Raw genomic sequence first — 13028 nt, 5'->3', positions numbered from 1 at the left:
GCATTCATTGCTCATGCTTGGAATGAGTGATTGCTGCTTAGCCCCGCAAGAACCATGATTGGAATCAATGGGACTTGGCTTATTAATAATAACACTGTTATTAAGAAAAAATAAGAGTTTTAAAACAAAGAGACTTCAGCTCCCAGTGCCTTTCCCAGGTGCATCAACAGCAAGAATAAAAATCTCATTTGCCTGTGGTTTTTTTTCCTTTCCCAGAATTTAAGATGCCTTGCTGCAGATAAGGTAACAAGGAGACAGAAGTAATGAAGAGAATCATCGATATATTTATTCATATTTCTTTTGTCCTCAGGTGGTTGTTCATTTGATGAGCACTACAGCAGCTGTGGCTACAGCGTTGCTCTGGGGACCAATGGATTTACCTGGGAGCAAATTAATACTTGGGAAAAGCCGATGCTGGATCCTGCTGTGCCCACAGGTATGTATGCGATCAGGCAAAAGGACAAAACCTGTTGTTCATTGTGGTGTGGCTATAGACAGTGTTGCAGGGTATAGGGGCTCTGATAAGAATGGAACCACAGGGAGGGGAAAGGATTTCTGGGGTCATGTATGCCTTCCCCCGGCTCTCTGGCAAAGCTCCAATAATTCTCTATCTATCTTATGTAGTGACGGTTACTCTGACTGGGAATATATGCCAAGGTGAATGCCAGACCTACCATGGTTGTGGGAAGGCCAAAGCAATACTGCCTGGTCCTGGTGTTTTAAATTCTGAACTCAGCCTCTGAGGCTAAAGGCCCAGATGTATGCCTGGCTGTATGCCTGGACTGAGAAGTGCGTCTGGATCATCTCACTGAGCAAAGGTAGCTAAGACGACACTAATGACGATCTTGGAGGATAGCCACTTATTCAAATAAAAGAGGGTTTTGTTTTTGTTTTTGACTACACGTTATTGCTGTAGTAGCATTATATAATAGCATGAGCTCTGGACTTGGGGTTAGAGGACCTGGGTTCAAATCTCAGCTTTGCCACTTATGTACTATCTATAGTACCTTGTACAGCTAGGTGGCATAGTGGATAGGGCGCTGGACCCGGCATCAGCAACACCAGAGTTCCAATCCAGCCTCAGACACTAGTAAGCTGTGTGACCCTGGGCAAATCACTTAACCCTGTTTCCCTCAGTTTTCTCATTTGTAAAATGAGCTGGAGAAGTAAATGGCAAACCACCCCAGTATCTCTGCCAAGAAAACCCCAAGTGGGATTCTGAAGAGTCAACAAAAACAATAGATGGCACCCTAGGCAAGTCACTCTGTGGGCCTCAGTTTCCTTACCTATAAAATAATGAAATTTGACCTCTAATGTCCCTTCCAGTTATGGCCCTAGGACCATCCCTGGTTGTGGAAATTATATGAATTATATTTTAGAAAGGATTTTCTATCTGTCTAATAATAGAATGAGTTGCTTCAGGAGGAAGGGAAATTACCATCCCTGGAAGTGTCCAAGTAGAAACTGCAGGGCACACTGTCAGGGATGCTTTAAAGGAAATGCTTATATTGGATTGGAATTTCCAATAAATAACTGCTATGGTTTCTTCTAGCTCTAGAGTACTATGATTCTATGAGTACAGAGGGAAAAGAGGTCAAAACCATATACATGTTATTTATCATATGTTACAACCCCTTCCTGAAGCATGAATCCCTTCTGTGGTCCTCTCTGTCAAATGGTCATCCAGCCTTTGCTTTGACACTGACAGTGGCAAGTAGCTTACTCCTGAGTGAGATTTACTACTCAAGATTTTGTATTAAATTGCAGGAAAAAGGCAATGTGCATCACCCTCTAGGAGGTGGATGCTTTGCTGATCTTTATTCCTTCAGCTTATGGGAGCAGTCATCCCAGATCTTTCCCTCTCCTTGAAATATCCCCAAGCTTCCCATCAAATTACCCTGTTTTCATCCCCAGTAGCCCACTCCAAAGTACTATTAAGGCCTTCCTGTTGGAGGAACTTACATATCCTCGACTGCTTTTTATGGCATCAGAATTATTTTTAAGCCTTTGTAGAGACCAATGCCATTCCAGTTAGTTTATGTTGGTCTTTATGGTACCACATTCTGAAGGGCATTGTCTGGCATTTTACATCTCATTTTCCTCCTGGTATTGGCATTTGGCTGCTAACTGTTTCCTGCCTGAGGCTCAGTGCAAGGGGGAAGTTTTTGAGGGGGTTGGAACTAGATAAGAGAGGGGTTTCTTAGAACTGATCAGGAATATGATGAGGAAACCAGGTGGAAGGGAAGGCAGTAGGAGAAGCCTGGTGAGTCACCGAAGAAGTGATAACAGGATGCTTCTGTTTTCCTTGGGAATGTTTTCACAACTGCAGGAGGACCAATGTTAGAGGGAGGTGAGAAGTTCTGGAAAGGACACAGGTGATGGTGATTATCAGGAGTCATCTTATTGAGGATTCTTGTAGATATCCCCAAATCTGGTTTTATCAGTGTTCCTGTGATTAAGGCATCTGCCCAAGCCATGGAGAGTGGCAAAGGCTATGAGGACAGGAACCTGAAACCCCAGGGTGTTTGGATACCTATCTGGGCTCCTCCATCTACCCAAGGAAGAATATAGATTTAGAGCTGGAAGGGACCTTAGAAACCTAGCCCTTCATTTTATAGATGAGGAAACTGAGATGCAGAGAAGTTTAGCTACTTGCCTAAGGTCCCACAGATAATAAGTGACAGAGCCAGAATTTGAATCCAGGTCGTCTGACTCTAAACCCACCTTCCATTATATCATGCTGTTCCCAGGTTCCTGTCAGTTGGAAGCCATGGTCAGAGATCAGTAAGACTCCTTTAAATTGAAAGCTGTTGAATAGGGAGTTTAACAAGAAGAGGTAATCATGTCCTAGAGTGACTGTTACAATAATTAGTGCCAAGGACCTTTCCTGGCCCTTAGGCCCTCATTCAGATCCTTAGACAAGAGACAAAATTTCCTTGCCCTGTTTGGCCACTGAGTAATCCAGTTTGCTTGATCACATTACTTCTTTATCATATTGACTGACCCAGGAGAGTAACCTTGAGACTTTAATCCTCACCCGACTCCATTGGTGGTGGGACCCATGTAGAAGAATTTCCATGCTTTGGCAAGGGAAAGGGAGTCAGCGTGGAGTAATTGGGAAGGAGAGTAGTAGAACACAAGAGCAAAGAAATTATAGGAATCTATCCTCTGCCTCCTTTAGGTTTAACTAATAACAACCCCTTGCAGAGAGAATTAATTCTTGATTCCAGCCTTAATTATCTAAGTCCCTTATTATATGAAAGTGACATTTCATAAATAGTGGCTGGTACTAATATGATCTTCTGAGTTTTTGCTAAATAGAGGTATTTGATAACGATCACTAAATTATTCTGTCCTGTGGATCATACCAGCTGGGAATTCTGTTTATGCAAAGAAATCAGAGAATTAATTCAAACTAGTTTGAATTATTTGCTCTTATCAGAAGCAGTGTGTATGGGGGAGGAAGCTTTTTGGTCCCCCTCTGATGAAGTCGGCTTAAATCTCTTCAGGGCCCCCTTCAATATTCAAAATAATTCATTTTTTTAAAGGATATAAGACCTTTTAGAAAATATCTCTACATTCCTCAAAAGGATAAGTGGTCAAATGATATGAGCAGACTTCTCAAAAGAATTACAAATTATCAACAACCTTATGAAAAATTGCTCTGAATCACGCCCAACTAATAAGAGAAATGCAAATCAAAACAACTCTCAGGTTTCATTTCATACCCAGTACATTGACAAAGATGACAAAAGATGAGAGAAAAGCATATTTGTCACAAAGGTTTTGTTTTTATTTTTTTCTTTTCCCATGGAAAGAGAAGTGGGAGGAAAAAAATGCTTGTTAATTGAAAAAAAAATTTAAAAATGAAAAAATAAAATGTATTAGTGTTTTTCACCATAGTAAAAGAGTCAGTGTTGGAAGGACTGTAGGAAGACATGCACAATGCCCACCTGCCTTTGCCCAACTTGGCAAAGTTGGTACTCTCCCTGTCAGCAGTTAAAATGTTCAGGTTTTTTAAATTGATAAATAAATCTTTTTAAAATAAAAATCATTGTTAAAGTTTTGAATTAACTGCAAATTATCTTCAGCTGACTCTTTGGCACTGTTCTCCAACGTGACAGAATCCCATGTAGAGAAACTTCCAGAACCATGCATTGATGAGTCTCTCTCATTGCAATGTACTTGAAATAAACTAATTCTGAGCAGGACCATAGGTTTTTGAGACCTTTGAGATCTGGTCCAGTGCCCTCACTTCACTGATGAGAAAACTGAAGTCCATGGAAATTCAGTGACTCACCCAAGATCACATAGGTACTCAGCAGCAAGACCAGAATATGGGTCTAAGTCTTTTGACATCAAACCCAGGGTTTTCTTTCTAGTCTACCACACTTCACATCCCTCCTTTCTGTAGGTCAGAGTTATTATAAAGTAGGTATTGTGCCTGCCTTTGAAAGGTATCATCAGTCCATGGTGGCCAAAGGTCTAATATATTTGCCAGTCCTCAGGTATTCATGTCAGCATTTCCTGGCTCTCCTTCCAACCGTCATTAGGTTATTTCCTTCTCCATTTGTTTTTTTTTTTAATACTCCATTCCTTCATCTTCATCTTCCTCTTCATGGTCTAATACCTAGTCTGGTTAGAGCTGAAAAATAGGAAATTGATATTTATAGACGAGAAGAGAAACAGCAAAATCTTGGAGTTCAGTATTAAGAGAAGTAGCTTAGAGTGTCGTGAGTCACTAGATAAATGTGCTTTGTGTCTGTGGGTACATGGTCCCTACTAGAAAATTTTCCTCTCCTCATCTAGGGTTTTATCCAAGTTTGGCACCATAAAAACAAATGAATTCATTGAATGAATGAAAAAATATACATATTTGTACACATACATATATATGAATATACAGATATGCTTATATATATACATACATGTATGTATGTATATGTGTATATATATATGTATTTATATACATATGCACACACTGACGCACATACATATATCTCCCTGGGCTGAATGTAAGATGATATTTAACACAGATAAAGGTATTATCACACTTGGATTAAATTCAACAAGATGAGCATGACTAGACAGTAGTTTGTCTAAAAAAGATCTGGGGGTTTTAGTGGGTTGTAAACTTAATATGATTTAAAGTAATATAGGGGAGAAAAGGGAACGCACATTTATATAATGCCCTACTATGTGCCAGACACTGTCCTAACCACTTTCCACAAATATCATCTCATTTGATCCTCATAACAACTGTGTGAGGTAGATACTATCATTATCCACATTTTACAGTTGAGGATACTGAGGTGAACAGAGGTTGTGAATTGTCCAGGGCCACACAGATAGTAAGTATTTGAACTCAGGTGTTCCTGACTCTAGGCCCAGCACTGATTCATTCCCCCCCACCAACTCCTCCCCTCCCAGCCTTTCTTTCTGAATATACTGTATATAAGATAATTTGGTCTTAAGCTGCATGGTGTCCAGGACTCAGGAGGTGGTATTCTTGAGTGTTGTATTCAGTTGTTGGTACCACATTTTAGGAAGAATCTTTATCAGATGGAGAGTGACCAGAATAGGGTAATTAGGATAGAGAGGAGACTCATCCAATTCAACAACTATTTATTGAGCTCCTGCAAAGTCCTTGTCACTGAGAACACAAAAACAAAAGTAAAAAATGGCCCTGCCCCGCCCTGCCCTCAGCTTCATTCCACTGGGAATGGTTAAAGAAAATGGGAATATCTACCTAGAGAAAAGAAGCATTGGAAGGGCATGACTAGAACCTGTGCATTGGGACCCTGCTTTCCTTCTTGGTGACTGCCTCTCCTAGACCACTATTTCAGGAAAAGTTTCAGCCATGGTTCACATCACTCCTGGCTCTCTAACCATCTCCTCCACAGCCTTGCCATCTGCCTTGCTCTTAGTGCAGGCATTCTTTCCACCTCCCAGCCTCGACAGCAGTCCTGGGGCAATGAACCATGGTCAAGTCGACTCTGCCATTGTTCCTGGGTGGGGGTGTTTCAGTCTACATTCCGCCTGCCCACTCGCTATGCCTGTAACTTTCCCTAGCTTCTCCCCGGTCACTACTGGTGTGTTTTCTCCCATAATGGAATGTAAACTCTTGAGGGCAAGGACTGCCTTTGCATTTGTTTTTGTATCTCCAGTGCTTAGCACAGTGCTTGGTACCTAGTAAATCCTTAAAGTTTTTTTTTCTTTCATTCATCTTCAAATATTGGAAGAGGGATTAGTTTTATTCTCTTTGGCACTAGACAGAATTAGAAGCAGTGAGGAGAAATTGCAGGATGGCAAATTTAAGCTTGATATAAAACTTCTAGTAACTATCCACAAGCAGAATGCATTGCCTTATGGGCTCCCCCCTCATTGAGTTCTTAAGAGACTGGGGGACATCTTGGGTATGTTGTAGAGGGGATTATTGTTCAGATATGAGTTGGATTTGATGGCCTCCATGGTCTCGTCCTGCTCTGAGATCCTGGGATACTTACTTTAATATTTTAAGTATCCCGACCCATCTGTGAATTGGTGGATGGTCTCTTAGAGTAGCTGTGACTGAAAAATTCATGACCTTCCTTCCAACTTGGTGATGAGCCTCCCCAAATTTTGGTCAGGCTGGTGTTTAGATGACAGTCATAGAGCTTGTCCTCTCATCTGTACTTGTATCCTTGTCAGCTGACCAGAGTCATGAGAGCTTGCATTTCCCTGACTTAATCTTTGAGGACTCCAGGTCCCTTCCACACCAGTCAATAGTCAGTCAACAAGCATTAATTAAGTGTATACTATGTGCAAGGCATTGTGCTAAGTATGGGGGATACAACTGATGAAGTATAGGTGAAGGATTTTAGGGGATCTATCAAGATAATGTAATAAATATAGTTAGCAGGGTTTTCTTCCCCCCACCCCTGCCTCACATCTCCTTATATTCCTTCTTACAAGGAAATACATGAACAAACTTGTTAGAGGAATAAATCAGAGTCTGACTGTATAGGAGGAATCATGAATCTTGTTTCCTTCTAAGTTAGAAACTCCTTTCCCACATTCAACAGCCCTTCCACTAAATGGCCAGAACATATATGTGTTTGTGTATGTGTATGTGTGAGTGTGAGTGTGTTTATATACATTTTGAAAGACATTAGGAGACACAAATTCTTTTCCAACTCAACAAGCTGATTTATGGTCTGGCAGTGAAATGTCAAAACCAGGCTAGCCTTGAGTTGAATGGATCTCCCTAGCTGTCTCTAATTCATTTGAGCCTTGGCCGGCCTTCCCCTCTTTTATACCAGGGAGTGCTTTCTCTTCAAGGCCCTGTCTACCCCAGGCTTTGTGTACCTCTACAGCTTCTGAGTGCCTGCAGTCCTTGTACTTCAGGGACAAAGGGAAAATACCTTCAGTCATATCAAGCACATTTATTAAGTTAATATCAAGAATTTAACATGAAACCCTTGGAAAGAAAAAACATTCTGAGTGTGAGACGCTGCTATCTTTCTGAGCTAAATCTCAGATGTTTCCCTAAAGTTCCTTTTGTTACACATCAGTCTGCATTGCATTAGCTGTATTGTCTGGTGTGTGTGTGTGTGTGTGTGTGTGTGTGTGTGTGTGTGTGTATGGATAGGGAGGAAAATAGAAAGAAAGGGAGGAGAAGGAAGGAAAGGCTACTGTGTGTATAGGTATGTATGAAATAGGGTGAGAGAGGGAAGAGAGGAGGAAGAGATGGAGAAGGAGCAATTGAGAGAAGCGAGAAAGAAAGAAATTGGAATACAGACAGACAGACAGACACACACACACACAGATCAAAAGGTTAGCTCTGGTTCTAAGAGTAGGCTCTATCATTACACTGTGGAAGTTCTTCATCCGTCTATGGTTTATAGGCTGTAGGACAAAAAGCTTTGTTTTGTTTTTAAAGAGCATTTTCAGAATCTACATTAAAAAGCTTTCAATTGACCAATTTTAAAATGGCTAGGATATATAACCAAGGATTTCAAAGAAAGAAAGGTCCTGAAAATACCAAACTATTGACTGTAACACTTTTTGTGGTAGCAAGTACTAGAAATAAAGTAGATACATTGATTGGGGCAATGTCTAAGTAAATAATTGTCTTTGTTATTATTCAGTCATTTCAGTCATGTCTGACTCTCTGTGACCCCATGTTGGGGTTTTCTTGGCAAAGATACTGGAGTAGTTTGCCATTTACTTCTTCAGCTCATTTTACAAATGAGGAAACTAAAACCAACAGGGTTCAGTGACTTGCCCAGGGTCATATAGCTATTAAGTGTCTGAGGCCAGATTTGAACTCATGATGAGTATTCCTGACTCAGGCCCAGCACTCTATCCATTGTACTACTTAGCTGTCCCAAATAGCTGTACATCAATATAATGGAATATTACTGTACCATAAGAAGTAATAAAGAAGAAGAATTCAGAGAAGCATGAGAAACTTCAAATTAACTGATTGCTAATGAAGTAAGAAGAATTGAGAAAACAATATACATAATGACTACAACAATGTAAATCGAAAAAAAAGGAAACCCCAAATTGGATGCTTTGTTACTATAACTACCAAGAGATATGCATATCCTTGCCTTTGCAGAGGTGGGGGATTATTGATGTAGAATGTTGCATCTGCTGTCATACTTGGTTGATGTGATTAGTTTTATGAACATTTTTATATTTAAAAATTTTTGTTACAGACATAGTAAATAATAATAATAATAATAATAGCCTTCATATAGTGCTTTAAGGTTTGCAAAGCACTTTATTTACAAATATTATCTCAGTTTATCCTCACAACAACCCTGGGAAGTAGATGCTATAATGATCCCTATTTTATATGTAAGGAAACTGAGATCATTTTTGGCTTGCTCAAGGGGGTTACACAGAGAGTAATTATCTCAGGTGGGATTTGACCTTGGGACTTCCTGACTTCAGTACTCCATCTACTGTACCACCTAACTGCCTAAAGATCCCTCATTAGGGGAGGGATATATTAAGAGATGAAGTTAATGCAAAACAACCCTCAAAGATTTTAATATATTAAAAATAAGGTATCATGGAGATATTTGGGTGTAGCAGCATATTTTATATTTCAACGTATTTTTAGTGTATTGGTAAGCTAATTGATGTGTTTTTTTCATCCGTGGGTAAATCTTAACCTCTCTATGCATTCTCATTTTGTTAAGTTTTCATCCATAATTTTCTGTGAATCATTTGTAAATGATGTCACTACATAAGAGGTAATCTTCTTGTTCTTTTCATGTCTGAGGGGTTTGTACCAGTACAATACTTAGACTGTCCATGTGTTATCCCTTACTCTTAAGAGATCTCATTTTCAGGTAATATGTATACTTGGTAATGTCATTTATAGCATTTCTCATGCTCAAGTCATCATTGATAATATGCTGCTGCTTGCTACTCACCATGAGTCTTTGTTGCCTCTTGGATTATTTGTGATTTTGTTTATTCTGAAACCATAGTTAAATCTGAGAGAAACTCCACACATTTTCCCTCTGTCTGGATCTTGTCTCTGACAATTATGGATGTATGAGAGGAGGAAATTAAAGGGATGATAAAGTCATTCTTTGCTCCTGCTTATGTTTCTTTAAATGGACCAGCCTTTTACCTCAAATATCTTTCCCCATATGTTCGTTTGTAGATCTCTCTCCCATCCATGTCCTTTTTGTTTCCCCTGCCAATACCCTAGTTACTTCTCACCCTTTTTGCTTCTCACCTAGACCTTTAAAAAGCCTCCTCTGGAGGGCTTCCCACCTCTACTTCCTCTTTTGATAAAAACCATTTTTCATATGCTGCCTGGCTAATACTACTAAATCTTCCATTTAGTGTGCATCACTCCTTTGCTCAAAAACCTTCAATGACTCCCTCCTGCCTAAGAAATAAAGTTCAAATTTCTTAACTATGGTAGTCAGAGCACTCTGAAAATTGATACCATCTTATCATGCCAGTCTTATTTCACCCAGCTGTCCTCCTTGCACCATATGTGGCAACAATGTTTTCCTTTCCTTTCCTTTTCTGAGTATTCTCTCTTACTATTCTCGATGTTTAGAATTCTTTCACCACTATCTCATCTCCATCTACTAAAATTCTACTCAGTTTTTAAGGCCCAGTTCAAATGCCACTTCCTCTATAAAATCTTTCTTGATTCCACCTTGCCCCGCCTTATCCCTCCTAAAGCACTGGTTTTTACCCCTCTTAGGTACTTAGCACATACAATTATGTGATTATTATTTGTCTGTTATACGCTCCTACTAGATGATGAGCTCCATGAAGGTAAATACAGGGTCTTCTTTCTCTATTTCTGCATACATTAAATGCTTAACAAATGTGATTCTTCCAGCCCTGTTGGGGTACCAGAAGCAGCTGTGTTTCTTCAATCTGTGCACCATGGTATAAGCACCATGTTCTTCTCTTGAGAATTTACCCCATGTGCCAACAACATGTATTGGGAAAAATGCTGCGTTTTGAATCTAAAACCCTGGACTCACATTGCAAGCCTGCTCCTTATTGCCAGTGTGACTTTGGCCAAGTCATTTACCATAGATTTAAAAATGGAGAGAGCCTCAGAGGTTGTCTAGCCCAGTGCTGTCAAACAAATAGAAATGGATCCCTGCTGGCTGTGTATTGACTTAGAATACCACAACTTAACATTATGTTATATTGTATTTTTTGTGTATTTTGCAAGATATTTCCCAATTACATTTTAATCTGGTTCCCTCAACTCATCCTCAGAGTTGGACACTCTTGGCTTGCCCATGGTCTCAGGTAGTAAGCAGAGTTAGGATTCCAAACCCAGGCCCTCAAATTACAAGTCTGATGCTCTTTCCACTGAACCGTTCTACTCTGGGCTTCAGTTTTCTATTAAATGAGAGAGATTGGGCTAGTTTAGGAGTGTTTGAGGTTCATAAACTTGTTTTTCCAAAAAAAAATACTTTGTTAACTGTTTTTCAAAAATTCTTTCCTTTGTAATTCTACATATTATATTTTATGCATTTTAGAATATTGTGCTGAGAAAGGGTCTGTAGGCTTTACCAGACTGCTAATGGGATAAGGATACAAATAGGTGAAAAACCCCTGCCATCGAGGGTGGGCTCATTAAATTATGATTCCCTAGAGTGTGAAGGCATTTCAGAGGTCATTTAGTCTTTTGAGGAAACGAAGACTCATGAAGGTTAAAGGATTTGTCCAAATTCACACAGTTATCACTGGTCAGAGGCAGAATATAGATCCAGGTCCTTCATCCAACTCTAAGACTTTTGACCTAGGGATGGACTCATTCCTTCATCCTGTATAATATTCTGTTGAGTTTTAATCACTGAATGGGCATTGCCTCAGTCAACCTGAGACCTATTAAAGACCTTAACTTAAAAAGACCAAGGTCCCCCACTGCGTCCTGGGCCATCTCTAGTCATCCTGATCCATATCTGGCCATTGGACCCAGATGACTTTGGAGATGAAAGTGAGGCTGGTGACTTTGCATAGACCTCCCTCATTTAAACCCAATTCACTTACATGTCATGGCATCACTTTCCTGATGTCTGGGTCCTTTTAGAGTACAAAGGACAAACAACAAGAAGTCTATTGAGGAACAAAAGAATGTGAGTTTATTTTCCTTCACTTATCAGAACTGCAAAGACTCCCCAAGACCTTGTATTCTCTTCCAAGACCTGTAGAGAACTCTGCATTGCTCTTGGGAGCAGGCCATAGCTCTCTATTCATAGCCAAGATGGCTGTTTCATTACAGGGCAGAGGACAGACAGCTCCTGTCTTAGGAGCAATGGGTAGCATGCTGACTATATGTGTTAGCAAATGGCCCTGCCCATAGACCCTACTCTAGAGGCAACTAGGTGGTACAGTAGATAGAGTGTTGGGCCTGAAGTCAGGAAGACCTGAGTTCAAATCTGCCCTCAGAGATTTTCTATCTGGGCAAATGACTTAATCTATGCCTCAGTTTTCTCAACTGTAATATGGGGATTATAATAGCACCTACATCACAGGGTTGTTGTGAGGATCAAATGAAATATTTGTAAAAGCACTTAGCACAGTGCCTGGAACATAGTAGGTCCTTGATAAATGCATTTTCTCTCCTTCCCTTCCCTCTTTCCCACCTATTCTGGAAGCTGAGACTTAGTTTGTGGCATTTCTGTCTGAACTCTATTACTTGTCCATTTTCACAAGCCCTAAACCCTGACTCTGGCTTGGTACATTTTGACTGTCCTCCTAGCTGCACTTCTCTGTCTGGATTGGGCTTCTGGATGCCAATCTTTTGCTCATACATGTTGATCATGCTTCAAAGCTGTTGTCTCTGACTCCCAACTTGGCAGGGACTGTCATCCTAAGCTTGGCCCTTGGCTTTGTACTCACTGCTCTCAGTAACCACATGGCCCATCCCTACAAACTGACCCTTTGAAGAATTTACAGTGACTAAGTTGTTGCTGGCCCTGGTCCTTTTTGACCTGCACCATTCCACAGGTTCTCCAGCTCAATGCTGACATAATTTGTGATCATTCCAGTTGGAATCCCTGAGTCTTCACAGCTTAGGTCAAATGCCACCTACTTCCTTATGCCTTTCCTCATCCTCCCTATTGCTGATGCATTCCCTGTTCCCCCTCTCTCTCCCTAATATTTTGTATTCATTGTATATATAGGGATAGAGAAGGGACTTGTGATTTCGCTGGTATAAAGAACTCCCTGGATGAGATTTCCTCTCCCAATTCATGTCAGCACCTTCTCAGCAGCTTACGGTATTGGAGAGTTGACTAGAGTTCTGAGAGTTTAAATAACTTGGCCAAGGTCTCACTCAGTCAGTATGTTTCAGAGGTAGCAATTCAAGCTAGGGCCTTCTGGCTCCAAGCAAGCTATCTACTACATTGGGTTGTCTTTATATTTATTTTGTGTATATTTCTAGGTATACGGGCCGCACGCCGGCCCTCTGCCAGTTGTGCGCCAGTACCCACTTCCCTTAAAAGAAGTGCACTGCCAGAGTCTTACCCATTCCCGGG

General features: G+C 40.5%; 1 protein-coding gene across 1 annotated transcript in view; it reads left to right on the top strand.

The window, feature by feature from the left end:
• Window positions 1-330: 330 nt before the first annotated feature.
• PTPRT (protein tyrosine phosphatase, receptor type T) overlaps window positions 331-13028 on the top strand; it is an 885105-nt gene continuing 872407 nt past the window's right edge. Inside the window, exon 1 of the mRNA XM_027867127.1 lies at window positions 331-436. Within this exon, the coding sequence (XP_027722928.1) occupies window positions 412-436 (25 nt within the window). The 5' untranslated portion in view covers window positions 331-411. The remainder of the gene's footprint in view (window positions 437-13028) is intronic.

Source organism: Vombatus ursinus, unplaced genomic scaffold, assembly GCF_900497805.2.
Source record: "Vombatus ursinus unplaced genomic scaffold, bare-nosed wombat genome assembly UNPS02014785.1, whole genome shotgun sequence".
NCBI classification, from domain to species: Eukaryota; Metazoa; Chordata; class Mammalia; order Diprotodontia; family Vombatidae; genus Vombatus; species Vombatus ursinus.
This window is presented reverse-complemented; position numbering and strand designations above follow the sequence as displayed.